The sequence below is a fragment of the Carcharodon carcharias genome, chromosome 6 (assembly GCF_017639515.1).
Source record: "Carcharodon carcharias isolate sCarCar2 chromosome 6, sCarCar2.pri, whole genome shotgun sequence".
NCBI lineage: Eukaryota > Metazoa > Chordata > Chondrichthyes > Lamniformes > Lamnidae > Carcharodon > Carcharodon carcharias.
The window spans coordinates 131,764,091-131,786,409 of NC_054472.1; the positions used below are offsets into that span (position 1 = coordinate 131,764,091).

Here is a 22,319-nt window from a genome sequence, read left to right on the forward strand (position 1 = left end):
TTTGCTAGGTTTATGGGCAAACTATGAAGCAATGTTTTGTGGCGAGAAACCTGACATTGATCTTTAGCTCTGTGAATTACTGGACATTTCAATTGTAATTCTGTTGCAGCAGGGAAGCTGAACTCTGAACATTGATGGGATATGTGTCACTTTCCAGGAAATGTATACTCTTCTTTGTAAGATTGGCCTTTTTTTGGTCACCCCTCCAACAACACCTTGTGTGGTGCCCAATTTCTCCTGCCCTGTGAACCATTTTGGGAGTTTTTCTGCCTTTAAAATACAGTTATATGTGGTTGCAAGTCAAAGCACAGTAATAGTAGTTATAGCCATTTATTCAGGTGGCAGCCTGGATAAGGATTAATTGTTGTAGCAAATGCCTGTGTTATGGCTCATATATAAACAAAAAATGGAAAAATGCATTGGGCCTGGCAGCATGTGGAGAGAGAAACAGAGTTAACGTTTTGAGTCTGTGACACTTCTTCAGAGCTAAATAGAAGTAGAAATGTGATAGATTTTATACTGTTTAAGAGGGGGTGGAGCAGGTAGAAGGTCAAGGATAGATGGAAGCTAAGGAGAGATTGACAAAAATGTCATAGACACAAGACAAAGGGAGTGTTAACGGCTGTAGTAACGACTAAAGAAGGTGTTGATAGCGGCATAAAGGTAGAGCAGAATGTGTTAATAGCAGAACAAGGGTCAGCGCTCTGTGAAAGTACAACATAAAAACCAGCGACAGATGGCTCTGTGGGTGGGGCAGGGAGGTGGTTGGGGAAAAGGATTTAAAAAAAATGAATAAATAAAAATTAAAATAAAAAAAAATGGAGTAAGTGCCTAATTGGAAGATGAGTTGCTATTCCGCTCATTTGCGTTGGGCTTCACTGAACCATTGCAGCAAGCCAAGGATGGACATGTGGGCATGAGAGCAGGATGGTTTATTGAAATGGAAAGCAGCAGGAAGGCCTGGGTCAAGTTTGCGGACTGAGCAATGGTGTTCCGCAAAGCGGTCACCCAGTTTGCGTTTAGTCTCCCCAACGTAGAGGAGACTACATTGGGAGCAGCGAATACAGTAGACCAAATTGAAGGAGGTGCAAGTGATGTGCTGCTTCACCTAAAAGGAGTGTTTGGGGCCTTGGATGGTGAGGAGGTAAAGGGACAGGTGTTGCATCTTCTGCGGTTGCATGGGAAGGTGCCATTTGAAGGGTATGAGGTGTTAGAGATGATGGAGGAGTGGACCAGGGTGTCATGGACGGAACTGACGAGTTTGAGGGGAAGACGTGCTTGGTGGTGGCATCATGCTGGAGTTGGCGGAAATGGCGGAGGCTGATCTTTTGAATGCAGAGGCTAGTGAGATGAAAAGTGAGGAAAAGGGGTCCCTATCATGGTTTTGGATGGAGGAGAAGGGGTGAGGGCAGAGGTGCAAGAAATGGGTTGGACACGGTAAAGGGCCCTGTCAGCCACAGTGGATGGGACCCCTCGGTTAAGAAAAAAGGAAGACGTCAGAAGCGTTGTTTTTGAAGGTGGCATCATCTGGACAGATGTGATGGAGGCAGAGGAACTGAGAGAATGGGATGGAGCGCTTATAGGAAGCAGGGTGTGAGGAGCTGTAGTTGAGGCACCTGTGGGAATTGGTGGGCTTGTAATGTATATTATTTTATTACTAGAAATGGAGACAGAGAAGTCAAGAAAGGGAAGGGAAATATCAGAGATGGACCATGTGAAGGTGAGAGAAGGGTGTGTTATCGCTCAGATTGATTATATCCAATGACATTTGCATGGCCATAAAATGTTACTGCTCATGAAACTGATGTTCATGGCAACATAATCCAAACACTAGCAATCAGTACTTGAAGTTATATAAGGTCAGGGCAGTAAAGAATGGCTAACTCAGGAGAGCTTAGATTAATAAAATATTTCTGCAAAATGCTTGTAATATCAGCAAAAAATAATACTTTTTGAATATATTAAGCTTTCTCCTGTGTACCAGAAATGGCCAGTGTTACCAAGTTTCCATAGTGGAGCTGACTGTTTTAGAATTTTAGCTAAATTAGATTTTATGGATTGCTGAATGTCAACTTCAATAATATTGCACTTAGATTGCTACTGGTCAAAGCTGAAGTTCGAATGAGTATCACAAAACAGCAGCCAGATTTATATGAGGAGAAAATGCCTGGAATTTACAAACTCAGTTGAAACTGGCACAGTGGAGGATGAAAAAATTCTTTATCAGAAAGATTTATTTAATAATTTATTAGGGTTGGTCTTTAAAGTTATTCTCTCCTTGAGGTGATGAAGCAGTTAGGAGTGTGGGCGGATCTTTACGCCTGTTCGTCTTCTTTTAGAATGCATATGCCTTTTTTAAAAGAACTAATATTTGAAATTTTCCACACATTGTGTTAACCTCAGAACAATTGTATTGATAAATCCACGCAGCAGTAAAAATGAGTAATTTGTCAATTCTAAGGCAGTAAATTTGTCATGGTTATGATATTGGACTCATAAGCCAGACACTCTGAATTCCCTTCACAGATGCTGCCTTTCCTGCAGAGTACTTCCAGCATTTTCTTTTTATATTTCAGATTTCCAGAAACTGGGTTATTTTGATTTTGTGTGGTGAATTCAAATCCTTGTATGCCAAGTCAAAATTGAATTCAATGAAATCTGGTAATTTATCAATTAACACCTAGAAAAAAAGTGTAAAAGTTGTTGTATTTTTGTGAAACTGTAAATGGTTCACTCTTACATTTCAGACCAGAAAGAATGCATAGCTCCCCATGCGGTTAGCTTTTAATGTCTTCAGAGCAACTAGTGATGGACAATAATTGCTGCCTTTCCAGTATCAGTCTATTCTGGCTTTCACAAGCACTATTGTCCATTTGCAAGAATGAATATAATTTTAATACAGTTCCCCTTCAGGCAAAGTTTATAAATAAATGGACTAATGTATCAGAATAGTGCTGTGCTCTCAAAATTATGTAAGCTGTTGAAGCAGAATCATTTTAAATGTTCTTCTGAAATGATTATGCGTTCAGTTTTGAATATTTTGTCTTTCAATTAAATCAGATTTTTTCCCCCTAAGTCCTACATAGACCTTGAGCCAGGTAAATACTGAACAATCATGACATTTTGCTTAAAAGATACAATTTGCCAAAATATTAAGACTGACAATGCATTTTCTTTATTAGACTCTGAAATTGTTGTTTTTCAAGTGAGAGCTAAGCATTTCTTTACTGAAACATAGTTTGACTTTCAAATTAAATTTATAACGTATGCAGTCATTTGTATGTTCTGTTGTTTATAGGGTGCCTTTAGCCGACTTGACCCAAGTGGTGTGTTTGAAAAAGACCTGCTAAAGAGAATTCCAATGGGCCGCTTTGGTACAGTGGATGAAATTGCAAACCTTGCTGCCTACCTCTGCAGCGATTATGCCAACTGGGTTTCAGGAGCGGTAAGTTAACATTTGGAGTGAAATAAAAACAGAAAATATTGGAAATAGCAGATCTAGGAGCATCTGAACTGATGAAAGTTCATCAAATTGAAATATTAACTATTTCTCTCTCCATGGATGCTGCCAGACCTGGTGAGTATTTTTAGGATTTTGTATTTTTATTTCAGATTTCTAGAATTCAGTATTTTGTTTTAATATTTGGACTACTCTTGTTTATTTAAAACACATTTTCTTAATAATAAACCCATAAGTGCCAGGCAGTGATAATGTGCAACAAGACATAACCTTAACCACCACCTTTGACATTCAGGGGGGAGTTACCATTGACTGAAATCTCAGTTGGACCAGCTGTATAAATGCCATAAACACTAGGGCTGGTCAGAAGCTGGATATGCTGCAGCTAGTGGTTCACCACCTGACTCCTCAAAGCATTTCCACTACTCACAAGCTACTAGTCAAGAATATGATGGAGTACTTTGTATAGGTGCAGCTGCAAAAACACTGAAGAAGCTCAACCCTCCAGGATAAAACAGTCATTTGATCAGCATCCCATACCCAGCTTAACATTCACCCTCCATCATCAGTTTACCCTGGCTTCAATTCTGTACTAGAGGATGTACTACACACAGTCCCCAAGGCTTATTTTTGGTAGCATCTCCCAAACCTGTGACCTCCGCCACCCAGAAAGGCAAGACATCAAGTGCATTGGAACACCAACAGTTCCCTTCCAAACTACACACCATCCTGATTTGGACTGATATCGTTATTCTGTTATGAACGCTAGCCTTTACAAGTTGATTATGTTTTAAAATATTAATTTTAACTTAAGGTAGAACAGAGAATCCTGAAAATGTCTCATCTTGGAGACACACCCATATGATCTGGTTGCCGTAGGGAAAGAAACTCAATAGAAAACCATTAAAATGGAGTGACGGCTTCAACACCTTTACACAGTACCTGGAATAAAAAGGGATCACTTTTTTTTGAAAGGCAGAGCAACAAAGAAGATACTGCTGTGGAAAAGCAGGGAACGACTATTGTGTTAAGAACCAAGCAGAATGCCTGTGAGAATATTTTTTCTATTTGAAAGGAAGGGAACAGAACACACTGGGATTTTAGAGGTTTAAGGAACAGGGAGTTGCTGAGCCTTGCTGGTGAAAATCAAATTTCGAAAACTCGGACTGAGTTAAATGATTTTCAAAGAACACGGGAAATTTTAACTTAACATGGGGAGAAGTGAGTCCGTTGGAGGGCTGGAAGGAATGTTAGAACTGTTCTAACCTATCTGCTAGAAGTGCGACGCACAGCAAAAGAAGTTAGGCATATCTTGATTGCGTTGGTTAATGTGAAAGAACCTTTTCTTTAGTTTGGCCTGTTAAGAATATTTGATCCATGTTGATTTTAGTTTGTTTATTCCAGTAAAAGCCTTAAAATATGAAATTTTGATCTTTGGTTCTTTCCACCGGTTGATGGGAAATTAATCTTTTAAATGTTATTGGTCTCCATGGGATCATAACTGTACCTTCATTGTCGCTGGGTCAGAACCCTTTAACTTCCCTACCTAACAACAATGTGGGGCACCTTCAGCTTGTGGCCTGCAGTGGTTTTCAAAAGCACATCATCAAAGGCAATTATGAAAGGGTAATTAATGCTGGCTGGCTTTGCCAGGGGCACCTATAGTTTGAGAATTAATTTAAAGAATTCCTGAATTATGCCATCAGTAGTGACGCCCCAACATATTGCTGAACCATACGTGAAAAAAAAATCAAGCCTTGTATGAGGCAAGTTAGCTAATCCAGTTTACCTTTGAGAAGAGTGTGCTTTCTGTATTATATATTAGCAGTTCGTGTTCAAAGTATAAGTATGCAAGTTAATACTTCAGGTCTTTAATGTCAACATGGATATTTAAAAAGTGAAATTTCAAGGTTGAGAGATTGAAATTTTAAGATGTTGAGTCCTCCAGTTCTACCAGAATAGAATACAAAATGACTTAAATAACCAAATTCTGCTATATGGAAGTGATTTAACAATGATAGTCAATTAGGGTAATTTTAGTTTTAACTTTATGAGTCAGGAATTGAATTGTAAAGTTTTTTTTATTTTGCAGATGTTATTAATATTATGTTTCCATGAGTTTATTTGGTTCCCCTGCAAAAAGGTGCTTGCTCTTAAAGCAATGACGGAAAAGGTCTTTCACAAAAGCAATGTTCTGTGCTGTTATATGAGCTTGATGTGCATGTTGTTTATATTCTATAGTAGAAAAAATATTTTTTCTAAAGTTTTAAGTCAAATGTAACTGAATATTAATCATGTGGTTATATTGTTTTAGGTAATAAGATTTGACGGTGGTGAATATGTTTCAATAGCTGGTGAATTTAACAGTCTACAGAAGGTAATGTCAACTTTTGCTAATGTTCCATTGTTTTATGACCCCTTTTCCCTAGGCTTAGTTTATGATTTCTCTACATATAAAGGAGGCAAAGCAAAATAGCTATAGACAGAGCTGCCAGCAGCTTTTATATCACCCCAAAAGGTGTGCTTTACAGTGAACTACATTTTTATGAGCCCAAGAAAATGTATCACCACTAAGGCCCTGCAGCAAATTTTATGCCCAAGAATTTATGTATACACAGAAGTTCAAGTTCATGCTCTTATTACTGGTTCACAGTATAGTAGGAGCCGCTTCATGATATTACTCTTTATTATAATGATTTGGTTTTTAGAAACATGAAACTATATATAATGCATTTATCTCTATTTGAACTTTATGATTTTGATTTGTCAAGTAACAATAACATTTTCCTTTTTAAATTCTAGGTTACGAATGAACAATGGGATGTGCTAGAATCTCTGATCAGAAAAACCCAAGGCTCCTAAGCATGGCATAAATCTTGCAATCAGCTGAGCAGAATTTAAGACAAAAGCAAAAAAATGCAGATGCCTGCTGAGTTTTTCCAGGTATTTTTGGTTTTGAGCAGCATTTAAAATCACATCAAGAATTTCATGGCAGGCAACTTGATCATTTCATTCAAGTAAAAGAGCTCTGGGTTTATCTTGATTTATTTTAATTCTTTTTTTAAAAGAATTATTTTGAAACCAACTGTATGCTGAAATATCTTTATAGAAATTATATTAATTTATCACTGGTTAGAGAATCATAGTTTGACATTTGCAATATTGCAGTTCTGCTAGTCTAATCAGCCCAGCCAAAAGGCAGAGTGGAATTGAGCAATTCTGAAAATGTTCTCAGGCAGCATGTAACCAAATAGTAGAGTCTTTATTATGTCCATCACTATATCTGATACTTGCATGGTGCCAAGAGATAGGAATTGAAGATGATTCCTCAAATTTGCAAATTAACTTCTTTTGGACATCAGGGGATATCAGAAAGTTATATTTACAGTGTGATGTACAGTTCCATTCAAATGTGCCTTGTGACTGTTTGAAAAGTAACTTTTTAAAAACAAGATTATAGGGCCTTGATATTAGATTTGGTATAATGAATCCTTTAATGACTGGTTTTAATTTGGAAATAACAGATTAAAAGTGAGGTTAAAACCACTGCTCTATGCACTGATGCTACAGTGACCATGTTATAAGTAAAAAATACCATTATAATACAACATGGAAAAGCGGCATTAAATGTACAGATTAATTGAAATGGTGAATGCCTTTATGTTTGATAATGGCCATTTGCCAGTTTGTTTAAGCTTTCCTATCTGTTTGGTTTCCCAGTATTTCATGCATTTTCAAACTGTTTCCTCAGTCTCTGAATCCTCTGTATATCCATGATGTTTCCGATCTACTTCGGTGTATCCCAGAAGTAGGCAAAGAATGAACAGAACTAAAATCTAAATAAAAACAACCAGATACAATCGAATAAATAGGGAAAGAAATTAAATGGGCTTTAACTTAATACTCATTAATAAATTATGTAGTACCAAAAAAATCTTCAACTCCAATTTGATTTTACTTGGCTTGCATTTTGTTTTCCATCTAAGTTAAAGTATTACATATTTTTTAAAAGTACACCTTGCTCAAAAGAAACATATATAATGACTAATGGAAATCCTTTATGGGGTTGATTTTAACACCTTTAGTTGTAAACTGTGGCAGTTACACAGTGTATCTTTATACCTTCATTGCATTTATTAAACAATCTTTTCAACAATTTTGTGAACATTTAATATAAACCCTTCTTTCAGTGCTAGACAAAAACAGTTGTTTTTATGCTGCATTTTCTATTATCAGTTTCAGTAGTATACTTTATTATATGAACTCTGTAGATACAAAAGCAGTAAATTACAAAGAGTATAGATACAACAGATCCGAAAGAATGTGCTGCACATTCTACTGATTAATCTATATGCAATCAGTGAACTTTACAGGTGGAAGGAAAGCATATCCTACACCCTTTTAGCACACAGCTATCGTCACACAAATCACAAGCACATGAGAATGCAAGATATTTAAAATTCTTCAGCACAGAGGATTAATGCCAGATCTTTCCGAAAGAGTTTCCCTCCATCAGACAAAGCCATGATGCTTTTCTTGTATGTTGTAAGATTTTGAATGTCTAGGTCCTGAATTTATAAAAATAGAAATCATCGTTAACTAAATTCTAAGAACAACCTTTCAAAATATGCCTTCATTTTGTGCATCACATTAAAATGAGTGTTTTTTAAATGTTTATTTGCTACCTTTTTGTTCTTTTCACAGAGATCCTTTAGTAATGCATCTAATTCATTTTCATCTATGTATCCATTGCCGTCCTAAGCAAAAGAAACAGATGCAAGTTTGAGGCACTTATGTATTGTGGAGTGCATCTCTTATTAACAATCCCAATCTACCTGTTCTCGTTACTGAATACTCTACAGCGTATATAGAGTCATAGAGGTCTACAGCACAGAAAAAGGCCCTTCTGCCCATCGAGTCTGCAGGGTCAAACAAGTACCTAACTATTCTAATCCTATTTTTCAGCACTAGGCCCATAGCCTTATATGCCATGGCACTGCAAGTGCATGTCCAAATACTTCTCAAATGTTGAGGATTTCTGCCTCTACCACCCTTTCAGGCAGTGATTTCCAGATTCCCACCGCCCTCTGGGTGAAAAAAATTCTTCCTCACATCCCCTCTAAAACTTCTGCCTGTTACCTTAAATCTATGCCCCCGGTTATTGATCCCAACACCAAGGGGAAAAGTTCCTTCCTGTCTACCCAATCTATGCCCCTCATAGTTTTATACACCTCAATCATGTCCCCCCTCAATCTACTCTGTTCCAAGGAAAATAACCCCAGTCTATCCAATCTCTCCTCATAACTAAAACTCTCCAGCCTAGGCAACATCCTGATAAATCTCTTCTGCACTCTCTCCAGTGCAATCACATCCTTCCTATAATGCGGATTCCAGAACTGCACACAACACTCTAGCTGTGACCTAACCAGCCTTTAATGCAGTTCCAGCATAACCTCCCTGCTCTTATATTCTATGCCTTGGCTAATAAAGGCAAGTATCCCATATTCTTTCTTAACCACCTCATCTACCTGCCCTGCTACCTTAAGGGATGGGTGGATATGTACACCAAGGTCCCTCTAATCCTCGGTACTTCCCAGGGTCCTACCATTCATTGTGTATTCCTGTGCCTTTTTTGTCCTGCCCAAATGCATCACCTCACGCTTATCCAGATTAAATTCCATTTGCCACTGATCAGCCTATCTGACCAGCTCGTCTATATCCTCTATATCCTCCTGTAACTTAAGGCTATTTACCACCAATAAGGCTATTTACTCACTATTTACCACCCCACCAATTTTCGTGTCATCTGTGAACTTACTGATCAACCCTCCTACATTCAAGTCTAAATCGTTTATATAACCACAAACAGCAAGGGACCCAACACCAATACCTGTGGAACCTCACTGGACACAAGCATCCAGTTATGAAAATACCCCTCGACCATCACCCTCTGCTTCCTGCCACTCAGCCAATTCTGGATCCAATTTGCAAAATTGCCTTGGATCCCATGGGCTCTTACCTTCGTTATCAGTCTCCTATGCAGGACCTTATCAAAAGCTTTGCTGAAGTCCAACTAGACTACGTCAAATGCATTGCCCTCATCTACACACCTGGTCACGTCTTCGAAAAATTCAGTCAAATTGGTTATACATGATCCCCCCCTTAATCAAGGACAGTCAGCATGGTTTTAATCCCTGCCTCTCCAAGTGTAGATTAATTCTGTCCCTCAGAATTGCTTCCAATAGCTTCCCCACCACTGAGGTTAGACTGGCTGGCCTGTAGTTCCCTGCTTTATCCCTTCCTCCGTTCTTGAATAACAGTACCAAATTGGTTGTCCTCCAGTCCTCTGGCACCTCTCCTGTGGCCAGAGAGGTATTGAAAATTATTGCCAGCACTCCTGCTATCTCCTCCCTTGTCTCAACAGCCTGGGATGCATTTCATCCGGGCCTGGAGACTTATCTACTTTTAAGCCTGCCAGACCACTTAGAACCTCCTCCCTTTCTATGCTAATTTCTTTAATTACATCATAGTCCTTCTGCCTGATTTCCATACCCACGTCATCCCTCGTACTTGTGAACACCAACACAAAGTATGCATTTAGAACCATACCTACGTCTTCCGGCTCCACACACAAATTACCACTATGGTCCTTAATGGGCCCTACTCTTTTGCTAGTTATCCTCTTACTCTTAATGTACTTGTAAAATAGCTTTGGATTTTCCTTTATTTTACCTGCCAATATTTTTCATTGCCCCCTTTCTTCTATCCTAATTTCCTTTTTAAGTTCCCCCCAGACATTCTATACTCTAGGGTTTCTGCTGTTTTGAGCCCTTGGTCTCTGCCATAAGCCTCCCTTTTTCTCTTAATCCAATCCTGTATATCCCTCAACATCCAGGGTTCCCTGGATTTGTTGGTCACACCCTTTGTCTTTACTGGGATATGTTGGCCCTGTACTCTCCCTATTTCCTTCTTGAATGAGTCCCACTGCTCTGACGCAGACTTACCTAAAAGTAGCTGCTCCCAGTCCACTCTGGCCAAATCATATCTGATCTTATTAAAATTAGCCTTCTCCCAATTTAGAACTCTGATTTCTGGCCCATCCTTGTCCTTTTCCATAACAACCTTGAATCTAATGGAGCTATGATCACTATTTGTAAAATGCTCCCCCCACTGATACCTCTACCACTTGCCTGACTTCATTCCCTAAAATGAAGTCCAGGACCGCCCTCTCTCTTGTAGGACTTTCTACGTACTGGCTTAAAAAGCTTTACTGGATGCATTTTAAGAATTGCGCTTCCTCTAAACCTATCACACTATAACTAACCCAGTTAATGTTGGAGAAATTGAAATCCCCCACTATTATTACCCTATTATTTTTACACTTCTCTGAAATTTGCCTACATATCTGTTCTTCTATTTCTCTCTGATTGTTTGGGGGCCTATAGTACACTCCCAGCAATGTGAATGCTCCTTTTTTGTTTTTAAGTTCTACCCATATGGCTTCATTTGAGAAGCCTTCTAAGATGTCATCCCTCCTTACTGTTGTAATTGATTCCTTGATCAATATTGTGATACCCCCTCCTCTTTTACCTCCTTCACTGTCTTGCCTGAAGACCCCATATCCTGGAATACTGAGCTGCTAGTCCTGCCCCTCTCTCAACCATGTCTCTGTGACAGCAATGACATCATACTTCCATGTGTTAATTTGTGCCCTCAACTCATCTGCCTTAGTCATCAGACTCCTTACATTAAAATAAATACCATCCAACCTTATATATATGTTTCTGAAATACTAAGCCACTCTACAGTTGTCATTTGGTAAAAGTCCAACACGTCACACCTTGGTAACATAAAACATGCAGAAAAGTGCTTCAGAATTCTGCAAGTAATGTTCACAGCCATCACAACAGATTTTTTTTAAAAAAACAAAATGATAACTTACCATTGAGCATCAGCTATCATTTTTCCTTGGAAATTGAGACATATTTACAGTATTGGATATCCTCATGGGCAGATAGCATTACAAAGCACATTCACTCTAATTAAAGGGTGTTGCTAACAGTGTGGTTTTGCCATATAGATGTAAAGTAATAAAGTCCATTGTATAAATCAAGTTGCTAAAGAATCAGTATGAAAAACTAAGCAGTTCAATGTTAACGTCTGCGTATTATTGGTACCATCCATGGTTTTTTAGTCATAAAACTCAAATTGTTGTGATAATGATACCACAATACCACACTCCTGCATGACCACTTTATAATAAACAAGGAACACATAAAGAACAATAGAACCATAACTAATGTAACTCAAGGTATATTAGAAATTGTATAAATCCTAAGCTGCTCCATAAGAAGTTCAGATAGCTTACAAAGGACAAATGCTGCTTTTCTCAATTTGTCTTTAACAATCACTAATAACAACAATTTGTATTTATATGCCCTTAACATAGTAACACGTCCCAAGGAGTGACATCACACAAAATTTGACCCTGAGCCGCAAAAGGAAATGTTAGGAAAGATAACAAACCTGGTGAAAGAGGTAGGTTTTAAGAGTGCCTTAAAGGAAGAGAGAGGTGGAGAGGTTTAGGGAGAGAATCCCAGAGCTTAGCGGCTTGGCAGCTGATGGCACGGCCACCATTGGGGGAGTGATTTAAATCATGGATGTTAAACAGAGACTAAGCTGTTGGAAAAGACTAAACATGTAGAAACACAAACCAATTCATTTTGTATTGGCAGTGGAAACACATAAGTTAAATATTCCTTGCACTTATGCAGGTCAAAATATTTCAAGACACTTCATATAATAATACAAAATCAAAATACTGCAGGTCCTGGAACTCTGAAATAAAAAATAAAATTCTGGAAATACTCAGTAGGTCTGTTTTAATAATTGATAGGATTGTTTGCCCAAAAATATGTTTGCCAAGTGTTGAGACACTCAGGGAGTCAGAGAGCGATCTTCCCCTTCAGAGCAGAATTCCACAGAATGGAACTTTCTCCCACTGAACTATTGTCCTGGTTTGGGGTTTCATGGGTGAGTTACAAAGTGGGACACTCTCTGTCAAGAGGAAGCACACCAGTCTAAGGGCAGAAATCCGGAATGCAGCAGGAATTTGCAGCAGCAGCAGTAGAGATGGCAAATGATCCGAATACATCAGAAGCATGCTGACGATGGCAACTAGACTTCCACTGAAAACCTGAGCCTCGGTCAAGACCAAGGCCTTATGTAGTAAAGTGCTGGACCCAACTTAGAGGTAGGGAAGGTTCTACAAGTTCATCTCCGTCCGTTATGAGAACTCAATCTTTCTGTAGCAGTTCAAGAAGGCAGCTCACCACCACCACCTCAAGGGCAATTAGAGATGAACAATTCGTTTAGATAATATCACCAACTTTAACACCTGTGTTCTTTTGTTCTATTGTTGTTGACATCTTTTGATGATCTGCTTCTATCACTGCTTGTTTGTCCCTACAACCACACCCCCCCCTCCACTTCTCTCTCTCTGCTCCCCCCCCACACACCTTAAACCAGCTTATATTTCAACTCTTGGACTCGAACTCAAGTTCTGTCGAAGGGTCATGAGGATTCGAAACGTCAACTCTTTTCTTCTCCGCCGATGCTGCCAGACCTGCTGAGTTTTTCCAGGTAATTCTGTTTTTGTTTTGGATTTCCAGCATCCGCAGTTTTTTTGTTTTTATTTTATGAACAATAAATGTTGGCCTAGCCAGCGAAACCCACATCCCGTGAATGCATAAGAAAAACCTAATGACACCTTCCACATGGTGGCTGCAGGAAGGGGCCGTAAGTGGGGCAGATGAAAGGTAAATTCACTAGTGACATGAGCCATGCATCTTCCCGCCACCATTTGAATGCAGCATGGGGGAAAGGAGCCGTCAGCTGCTGCTGTAGTGAATGAGAATTGAGTGATCGGGGCCTTACCAACCAAATTTTCCTTAACTCTCTATCACAATCCCACCTGATTTTGAGAAGTGTACAACAGAATACTTTTTCTACACCTGACATTGTTCTTCATATTAGAAAATGTTTAATTGTTAAGTATTATTGTGTTTTGTATAATAATTAAATGACATTTGGTTCTCTTGAGCTCTTTTCATACCCAAAATGGCAACTTTCCCCTTTAAGATACTAAAACTGCTTCTCTTGCAGCAAGGTGTCCCTGATGATATATTTGGTTAATTAAAACTTTAAAAAAAAAGGTTTTAGAAAACTTACCTGATCATAATAGTCAAAGATATCATTAAATTCTTTTGAAGACATATTCACCCCCTGAAAAATGAAAAATAAATCTTATTGACAGAATGCAAAGTAAATGATGATTCTGTAACTTGCAGCTGATTAGTATAACACCTATAAATCTATGAATAGACATGATATGAGTGATTCCCCTATGACATTTCTCATGGCAAGTTAGAGCTTATGGAGAATATAAGTTGAAGTAAAAAATGAAGTGAATAGTGCTGAAGTGCTATTTAAGGCAGACCAAGTTAATGAGCAGTGGGAAAAGTGAGAAGGAGGAGGAGAAATAAGTGCTTGCTGCAGTTTAAATAAACACTGACTTTCTACTGTAGCAAGAAAAAATCTGTAGGAATAGCTTTAAAAATGTTCAAAACACTTATTCTTTCATGAGATGTGGGTGTTGCTGACAAGGCCAGCATTTGTTGCACATCCCTAATTGTCCTTGAACTGAGTGCCTTGCTAGGCCATTTCAGAGGACAGTTAAGAGTTAACCATATTACTGGGGATCTGGAGCCACATGTAGGCCAGACCAGGTAACTAAAGAACTTTATAGCTGATTACTGCGTGAAGTGTAATTTGGCACCTGCCTGGACAGATCCAAGAGAGTTGGCTTCAGGTGGGATGCCACAGTACCACCCAATTTGGAAGTACATGTTAGGAAGACTTATTTAAAAAATCCACTAAGCCACCATCCTGGAGATGGAAGCTTCAGACCTCCAGCAAGAGCAAAATGATAAGTAAATTCCGGCATGACAGTAACATGTACTAGAAATAAGTGTGTCAGTTACAGAAAATGCAAGTATATGCTAGATTTTGAATATGTCGTGTTATTTCTATGTAATGTGTCTTTTGTGAAGTTGAGGGTAAATGTATATTTGAATTGTAGAATGAAGTGTCCAATAGTCTCAGTTGTTAAAGTTAACAGAACCCCGTTTATCCCTAAATATGCTTGGGTGGATTTTTTATTACCTGTCAAATGTACTTACTCCAAAGAAAGTAACACTTACCTGAAATTTGAGGAGAAAATTTTCTTTGTCAGGAAGCAACCTATTAAAAATGAATTTTACGTATATGTAGTTTATGCATTTATATTGCCTAATAAAATATTGTTGCTTTAAAAAATTGTGTATTGAAAATTGCATACCTTGCCATTTCACCAAGTCCCAACTTTCCATCGTGATTTGAATCGAACATTTTAAGCTTAAAAAATAAAAATTAAAGTTTCCTAAAATGAATCAAACATTTATCTTTTTCAGAAAATTTAAATGAAGTCAGAATTTTAAAAACAAAGTATTGCATTAGGAAATTTACAGCTTTTCATGTTACAGGACTGCAAGTCACAGGCAAAGAAGTTAAGTGATGATCGTTTGAAGTCTAAGTTCCTTTTGTAGTCTTTTCTGTCTCAACAGCCTAATTTGTTTATACTAAATATTCCATGTGGCTGTTTTCTATCCTTGCACCAGTATCTAACTTAAGAAATTCCAAGTCACCTAGCCAAATGGATGCTGAGCTGTATTGTTTGAGCATGGTTGATAGCAGGTTGATGTATTACCAGATTTGTACCATACGATATTGGTTTTGAACCCTATTACATTGCATACACTATGGTACACCATGTCCAGCAGGAGAAAATGAAGCATGCAAACAAATCTATAGGAAGCACACACCAGACACAACTTTTTAAGTACTAATTTTGAATTTCCTTTGCAGATTCAATAGTCTGTCTGCTTCTACCAATTTCCTGCATTTATTCTATTCCTTAGTATCTTTCGAAATGCAGCAACTTTGCATATTATCAACCGAAGATAAGCATTTATAGCTGGGAAACATAATAGTTTGCCATTTATTTTTATTTGATAAAGCTTAATTATCAGGTGTGCGTTGTGTGTCATGGGGCAGGGGAAGGCCTGGGGGCATTTGTAATGCTATCAACGTTGGGTCTACACACTAATCAGATATTTGAAAGTGTAAATATATATATAAAATGGTCAAACTGATACCTAAACAATTATTTTCCCCTGCCGTCAAATGTCCGTATATGCGTATAACAGTCTAGTCTGATTAGCATTAAATGTTTCTTCTACATTTGTTCTTGAAATCTTCCTTCAAGAGTTAAATGCATAAACCTTACTGTAGATTGATCAGAATCCTGCCATCGTCCAACATTTTAACAGACCTAAATATAGCAGTGATGTTGATTCTGTATTTAATCTATTCAAATATAATTCTACAGAGTATCAATTTATTTTTATTCCATTTTTCACATTTTTACTAATTGTTTGTTTTTAAAATTATCCATTCAATCCATGCTGTCTTTGGTTCTTTTCAAGTTGTTGCTTTTGTTGTTTTCAAACCATCCCTCAGTGGTTCTTACCACATTGTCTAGGTAAAAGTATTCTCAGCTATTTTAGGGAAAACATTTGGCTCATTTTAAATCCTCAAGATTGAGTTGATAATTACATGATAATGTATGTGATAAAAAATAAGCTGCAATTGTATATATTTTAAAAATAAGCATTCTTCTGAGTTGTAATGACTATTTCCCTAACAATAATATATCATATTTTGCAATAATTTGTATACCACAATCTCAGAAATTTGGGATCAGTAGCAGATCATCATGCTGACTGATACTAGCTCCCATACCATACTTAACCCCGGCCAAAATTGAGGTGGAGGAAACACATGGTTTATCCGACTGGAACATGCAATCAGAAAGAATGTAAATAGCTTTGGGGATGGCAGGTAAGTTGAGTTTGGGTATACTAGGGCATTCGTGAGAAAACTGCCATCAGGCTTGCAGATGATGTCATCAAGGAGTCATATATAGATGATAATTAAAGAAAGAAGAAGCATTAGAGAAGGTGTGAGTGTAAGGTCTTCTGAGATTGGAACTTATTGTAGTTTGTACAGGAGTGTAAAGTGAACTTTACCCTATAGATGGTCTGAGCCGGTTTCTGCTGTAGTATTTTTCTTTCATAAGTGCAAATTTCACAAAAAAACCCACTTCGGATTAGATCAGCTACAATGTAGAGTGGTATGGTATTGCTTGATGTGTAAAAGTAACATTTTTAAATGGCAGTAGTAGGTGACCAGGTCACACCACAGGTGCTGTAACCTCCGAATTCCAGAGCATTGTATCTGGGCGTACCCCAAAGATGCACTGCAGAACTGCCCCCGCACCCCCCCCCCCCGCAGAGGCTCCTAATTAAGGATTGCACGGCAATTACCCAGGAGGCTCAAACTTCCGATGGGCAATTTTGCTGCACCGAGAATCATCCAAAAATGCAATTTAAATTGCAGACTTCAGATGGTTACCCAGAAACAGAATTAAAACCACTTCTAGCTTCTGGCTAACCATAGCACTGAACCACCCCAAGCCCCAAAGGGATTCCTTCCACCAACCCACCCCCCCGACCGACTCCACTCCCCCAGGCCCAACTCCATTCTCCCAAGGCCCAACTCCCAACTTCAGCCTGACTCCCAACTTCGCACCCCCCCCCCCCCCCCCCCCCCACCCCCCGCTCCAAAAGGCCGGACTCCCGACTGCTCCCCTCTTTCAGGCCTGACTCTCGAGTCCCCTGCGCCGAGGCCCAACTCCTGACACCCAATAACCAGGCCTGACTCCCAACCACTTCCCTCCCCATGCCTGACTCCCAACTGCCCCACCCATGGCTCGCCTCTCTCCCCCTGATCCCTCCCTCAGAGATGAACAAATATTTTACTTCTGTGTTCACTATAGAGGATATAAAAAACATTTCAATAATAGCTGCAAATCAAGAGGTGAAAGGGAGAAAGGTTCTTGATGAAATTGAAATCAATAGGGAAACGGTACTGAGCAAACTCATGGAGCTGCGGGCTGGCAAGTCTCCGGGTCCCGATGGATTACATCCTAGGGTCTTAAAAGAGATGACTAATGAGGTAGTCGATGAGCTGGTGTTAATTTTCCAAAATTCGCTAGATTCTGGAAAGGTTCCATCAGATCGGAAAGTAGTAAATATAACTCGCCTAATCAAGAAGGAAGGGAGACAGAAAGCAGGAAACTATAGGCCTGTCAGCTTGATGTCTGTCGTGGGGAAGCTATTAGAATCGATCATTAAGGAGGTTATAGTTGGGCACTTAGAAGAGCTCAAGGCATTTGGGAAGAGTCAGCACGGTTTTGTGAAAGGGAAATCATGTTTAGCTAATTTATTGAGGTGTTTTGAAGAAGTAACATGCGCAGTGGATAAAGGGGAGCCTGTAGACATACTGTACTTGGATTTCCGGAAGGCATTTGATAAGACGCCACATCAAAGATTATTACGGAAAATAAAAACGCATAATGTAGGGGGTAACATATTAACATGGATAGGAGATTGGCTGGCTGGCAGAAAGCAGAGCACATGCATAAATGTGTCTTCTTCTGATTGGCAGGATGTGATGAGTGGAGCCCCACAGGAATCTGTACTGGGGCCTCAACTTTTTTACAATTTACATCAATGACTTAGATGAGGGGAGTGAAGACATGGTAGCTAAATTTGCAGATGACACAAAGATAGGTAGGAAAATATGTTGTGAAGAGGGCATGAGGAGGTTGCAGATGGATATAGATAGGTTGAGTGACTGAGCAAAGATCTAGCAAATTGAGTTTAATGTGGGAAAATGTGAAGATGTTCACTTTGACAGGAAGAACAAAAAAGCAGAGTATTACTTAAATGGAGAACAGCTGCATAATTCTGAGGTGCAGAGGGATCTAGGTGTTCTAGTATGAGTCACAGTATCCAGGTACAGCAAATAATTAAGAAGGCTAATGGATGTTATCCTTTATTATGAGAGAAATTGAACATAAAAGTAAGGAAGTTATGCTTCAGCTAAACAGGGCATTGCTGAGACCGCATCTCGCATATTATGTGCAGTTTTGGTCTCCTGATTTAAGGAAGGATATAAATTCATTGGAGGCGGTTCAAAGGAGGTTTACTAGATTGATACCTGGAATGAGTGGGTTGTCTTATGAGGAAAGGTTGGACAGACCGGGCTTTTTCCACTGGAGTTTAGAAGAGTGAGGGGTGATTTGATTGAAGTATACAAGATCCAAAACGGCCTTGACAAGATGGACATCGAAAGGATGCTTCCTCTTGTAGGTGAGTCCAGAACTAGGGGGCACTGTTTTAAAATCAGAGTTCTCCCTTTCAGCACAGAGATGAGGAGAAGTTTTTTCTCTCAGAAGGTTGTCCGACTTTGGAATTCTCTGCCTCAGAAGATGGTGGAGGTGGGGTCATTGAATATTTTTAAGGCAGAGGGAGATAGATTCTTGTTAGGCAAGGGAACCAAAGGTTATCGGAGTTAGGTGGAAATGTGGAAACCGAAACACAAGAAGATCAGCCATGACCTTATTGAATGCAGAGCAGGCTTGAGGGGCCGAATGGTCTACTCCTGTTCCTATTTCTTATGTTCTTATAATATCTGACATTAAAATATGAATTCTACATTAGATTACACAACAAAACAATAAAATTCATTGTGGTTCATGTAAAAGCCTTACAAATATGAGGAATGTTTTTGTCAACTGTGTCTATCCCTGGTGAGTCTGAATAATTTGACTTATATTAATCTTCTATCATGCAATCTTATGTAAAAGTTGGCCCGACTTTTGGCCAAAAACTTCTGAATTTTTCTTATATCTCGTGTAAAAGTCGACCACTGACTTTCCAAAGACACTGGGCTCCGAGTCAGCTCAATGTCCACTTTGTGTACAGAGTAATAACAGCAGAGACCAGGATTTGAAGCAAGAGTTTTCTAATTTTTCTGGTGCTAGATCACAGAGTACAATTTGTCCACTGAGGTATTGGAGAACTTTAGTAAAAGTTTAATTTCTCGTTGAAATGACAGAGGTAAGATTGGAACAATCTGCAGGGTCAGTGTGCACCAGCCCAAGAGGTATCTGTGTGGAGTAACAAGCGAGCATCGGTAGTTGAAAGTAAGCCCCTAAAAACATTACCTGTGCAAAAGTCAACCCCTTAACTTTTTGCCCAAAAGAAATAGGTCTCATAGTAAGCAACTGGACACACCTGTGATAATGGTCTTTTCACAACTTCTCCAGCACTTCAATTTTCAGTTCAGTGGTACAAATCACAATTCATGCATCCAGCAATGCAGTCTGCAAATCTTAGTGGAAATGGAGCAAAGGACTTGTAGAGGCCATTTTATGGATATAGACATCCTCTTTGCCCAGGTTTTTTTGAAATGCACTGAACTTCTTTTAGTGAGATGTCTAGTCCAGAGTTTCCCAAACATTTTTCTACTGAGTCCCTCTCGCCCCCAAAGATTCACACCCATGTGGGCCTCTCCACCCCCTCCTTTTGAAAGAGTAAGGGTAAAATTAGATTTCATCAATAGTACTGAATCAGTATTCCTTTTACACTACATAAGATTTTCTTATCAATTTAAGTCAACAGCGAAGCACAGTGTAAAAAAGGCTGTTATTTGTATCAGCCCTATTCCCATTTGTTTGCATCTATAAACAATTTTACTTTCTCAGCTAACAATAACATATTGTTTACGACAGAAGGCAAAATAGTACAGTACATTATCAGCACTATACAGCTGAATAAACTTGAACATAAAAGGAGATGTGATATATTTGGATTCAGACTTACACTAAGGTCAGGAGTCCATGGACAGGTAACAAAATGGTTATAAAACTGGCTACAAAGCAAAACCGAAAGTAGAGGTTCAAGGTAATTATTTATACTGGCAAAACTTGGAAAATGATGTTCCCCTGGATCGGTGTTTGGACTATTGTTGTTACTTGGGGTTTGCATGCATAATTTCAAAATCATATTGGCGTTGTTGTTTATCCAAAGAAAGAATGCAACAAAGTACTAGACAAGAGAAAAAACTTGGCAAATGAATTTCAACATAGATAAGAGTGAGATGCTGCATTTTGTTAAGAAGAATAAGGAGGCCACATACTGCTTAGATAAGAAGGGTCTAGATGGGTATGAGGAGCAAAGGGATCCAGGTACAGGTGCACAAATCATTAAAAGCAGCAAAGCAAGTTAATAAGGCTATTTAAATAAAGCAAACAAAACACGGATTCATTTCTGGAAGAAAGAATTGAAAAGCCCAAAACTTATGTTAGACTTGTACAGAACATTGGTTAGGCTACACTTAGAGAGATGTGAATGGTTCTGGTCTGCATATCATAAAAAGGATATAGAGGCATTTGGAGAAGGTGAAAAAAAACGGGATTAATAAGGATGATGCTAGAACTGAAAGGATGTATTTCCAGGAAAGGCTGCAAAGGGTGAGACTCTTTAGAAAGGAGGAGGCTGAAGAATGACCTGATAGAATTCTTAAGATAATTAAATGTTTGATAGGGTAGATATGGTGAAAATGCTTCCACTATAAATAATACAGATAGAAGCGGAGGATAATTTTAGTGACTTCATTAACTTGCATTGGCCAGAGAGCAACCCAACAGTAAAACCCAAACCAAAAAAATAGATATGTTTCTTGGACTGAGGTCAAATATTTAAAGTGGGCCAAACTCCAAAGCCAAGGAACCGGAATCGGTTACTTTGACTACACTTCGAACTCTTGGTTAAAAACCTGTTTTCATCTCAAACAATCAAGGCTTATTAACAGTTTGCTACTAAGATGTAACCTTTATCCAAACAGAACCACTCTGACACAGGGTCAACCAAACACCATGGCCAGAATTTTTACATTACCATGCAGGGCGGGTCCGACATGGCAATGCGTAAAATGACATGCAGGGGTGTGCGTCTTGACGTCACCGCATGCCATCGCGATATTTTGGCCGGTGGGCATGCTATGATCTCCAATGCGCGCCTGCCATTAATGCGCTACTTAAGGCCCTTGAGCCATTAATAGATAGCGATTTTTCGGAGCCCGCGCGATCTTCAGACGGGTAGGCCACATTTTTAAAAACCTCATCCACAGGTGGGATAAGAGGGGTGAGTGGGCTTGCGAGTGGTCTTTGGTAGACATTTAACATTTAAACTTACTCCTGCTTGCCAGTGTGAACAGGACAACTTCAAATCTCTTCACAGCTGCTTGGACAGGAATAACAGGCTTCAGGTCAGGACTTTGAAGTAAACATCATTCTTGGGGCCTTGCTGGTTTAAGGAAGCCTTCCTTTACCCTGGGAATCGGCAGGCACCTCCTCTGAGGAGGAAGAGAGGGCCAGAAGGGGGAGGAGGCCAGGAGTCCATAGTCAGCCTCCAGGGGAGCCACCTTTGGGAGGACAGGCGCAGGGCCAACAGGAAGTGCAAGGCGGAAGGGGCTGTAGAAGACACCACTATCCTGCTGCCAAGGTTTACAGGCGGAGAAGCAGCTACCTCAATATGTCTGAGGTGCAGTACTGAAGGAAGCTCCAACTCTCAAGGGAGACAGTCAAATACATCTGTCAGATGATAGGCCCTGAGATCTGTGCCAACTGTGGGTGGGCAACCTATGCCAGAGGTGTTGAAGGTCACAGCTGGCCTCAAACTCTGTGCCTCTGGCTCTTTCCAGGGGTCAGCGGGTGATCTTTGTGGAGTCTCCCAGTCAGCTGTCCACACTTGTGTCAAGCAGGTGACAGACGTTCTATTCAGGCGTGCAT

At 39.3% G+C, this 22,319-nt stretch overlaps 2 protein-coding genes across 5 annotated transcripts in view; one reads left to right on the forward strand and one right to left on the reverse strand.

Moving 5' to 3' along the window:
* Window positions 1–8,135, forward strand: part of decr1 (2,4-dienoyl CoA reductase 1, mitochondrial) — a 31,764-nt gene extending 23,629 nt beyond the window's left edge. For all 4 annotated transcript variants that reach the window (XM_041189437.1, XM_041189441.1, XM_041189439.1 and 1 more), the window contains exons 8-10: window positions 3,299–3,445; window positions 5,775–5,837; window positions 6,263–8,135. In XM_041189437.1, the coding sequence (XP_041045371.1) occupies window positions 3,299–3,445; window positions 5,775–5,837; window positions 6,263–6,322 (270 nt within the window). In that variant the 3' untranslated portion in view covers window positions 6,323–8,135. The remainder of the gene's footprint in view (window positions 1–3,298; window positions 3,446–5,774; window positions 5,838–6,262) is intronic.
* calb1 (calbindin 1) overlaps window positions 7,915–22,319 on the reverse strand; it is a 99,111-nt gene continuing 84,706 nt past the window's right edge. The window contains exons 7-11 of the mRNA XM_041189283.1: window positions 14,859–14,914; window positions 14,722–14,761; window positions 13,691–13,744; window positions 8,146–8,217; window positions 7,915–8,028 (exon numbers count right to left, since the gene is read on the reverse strand). Of these exons, the coding sequence (XP_041045217.1) occupies window positions 7,915–8,028; window positions 8,146–8,217; window positions 13,691–13,744; window positions 14,722–14,761; window positions 14,859–14,914 (336 nt within the window). The remainder of the gene's footprint in view (window positions 8,029–8,145; window positions 8,218–13,690; window positions 13,745–14,721; window positions 14,762–14,858; window positions 14,915–22,319) is intronic.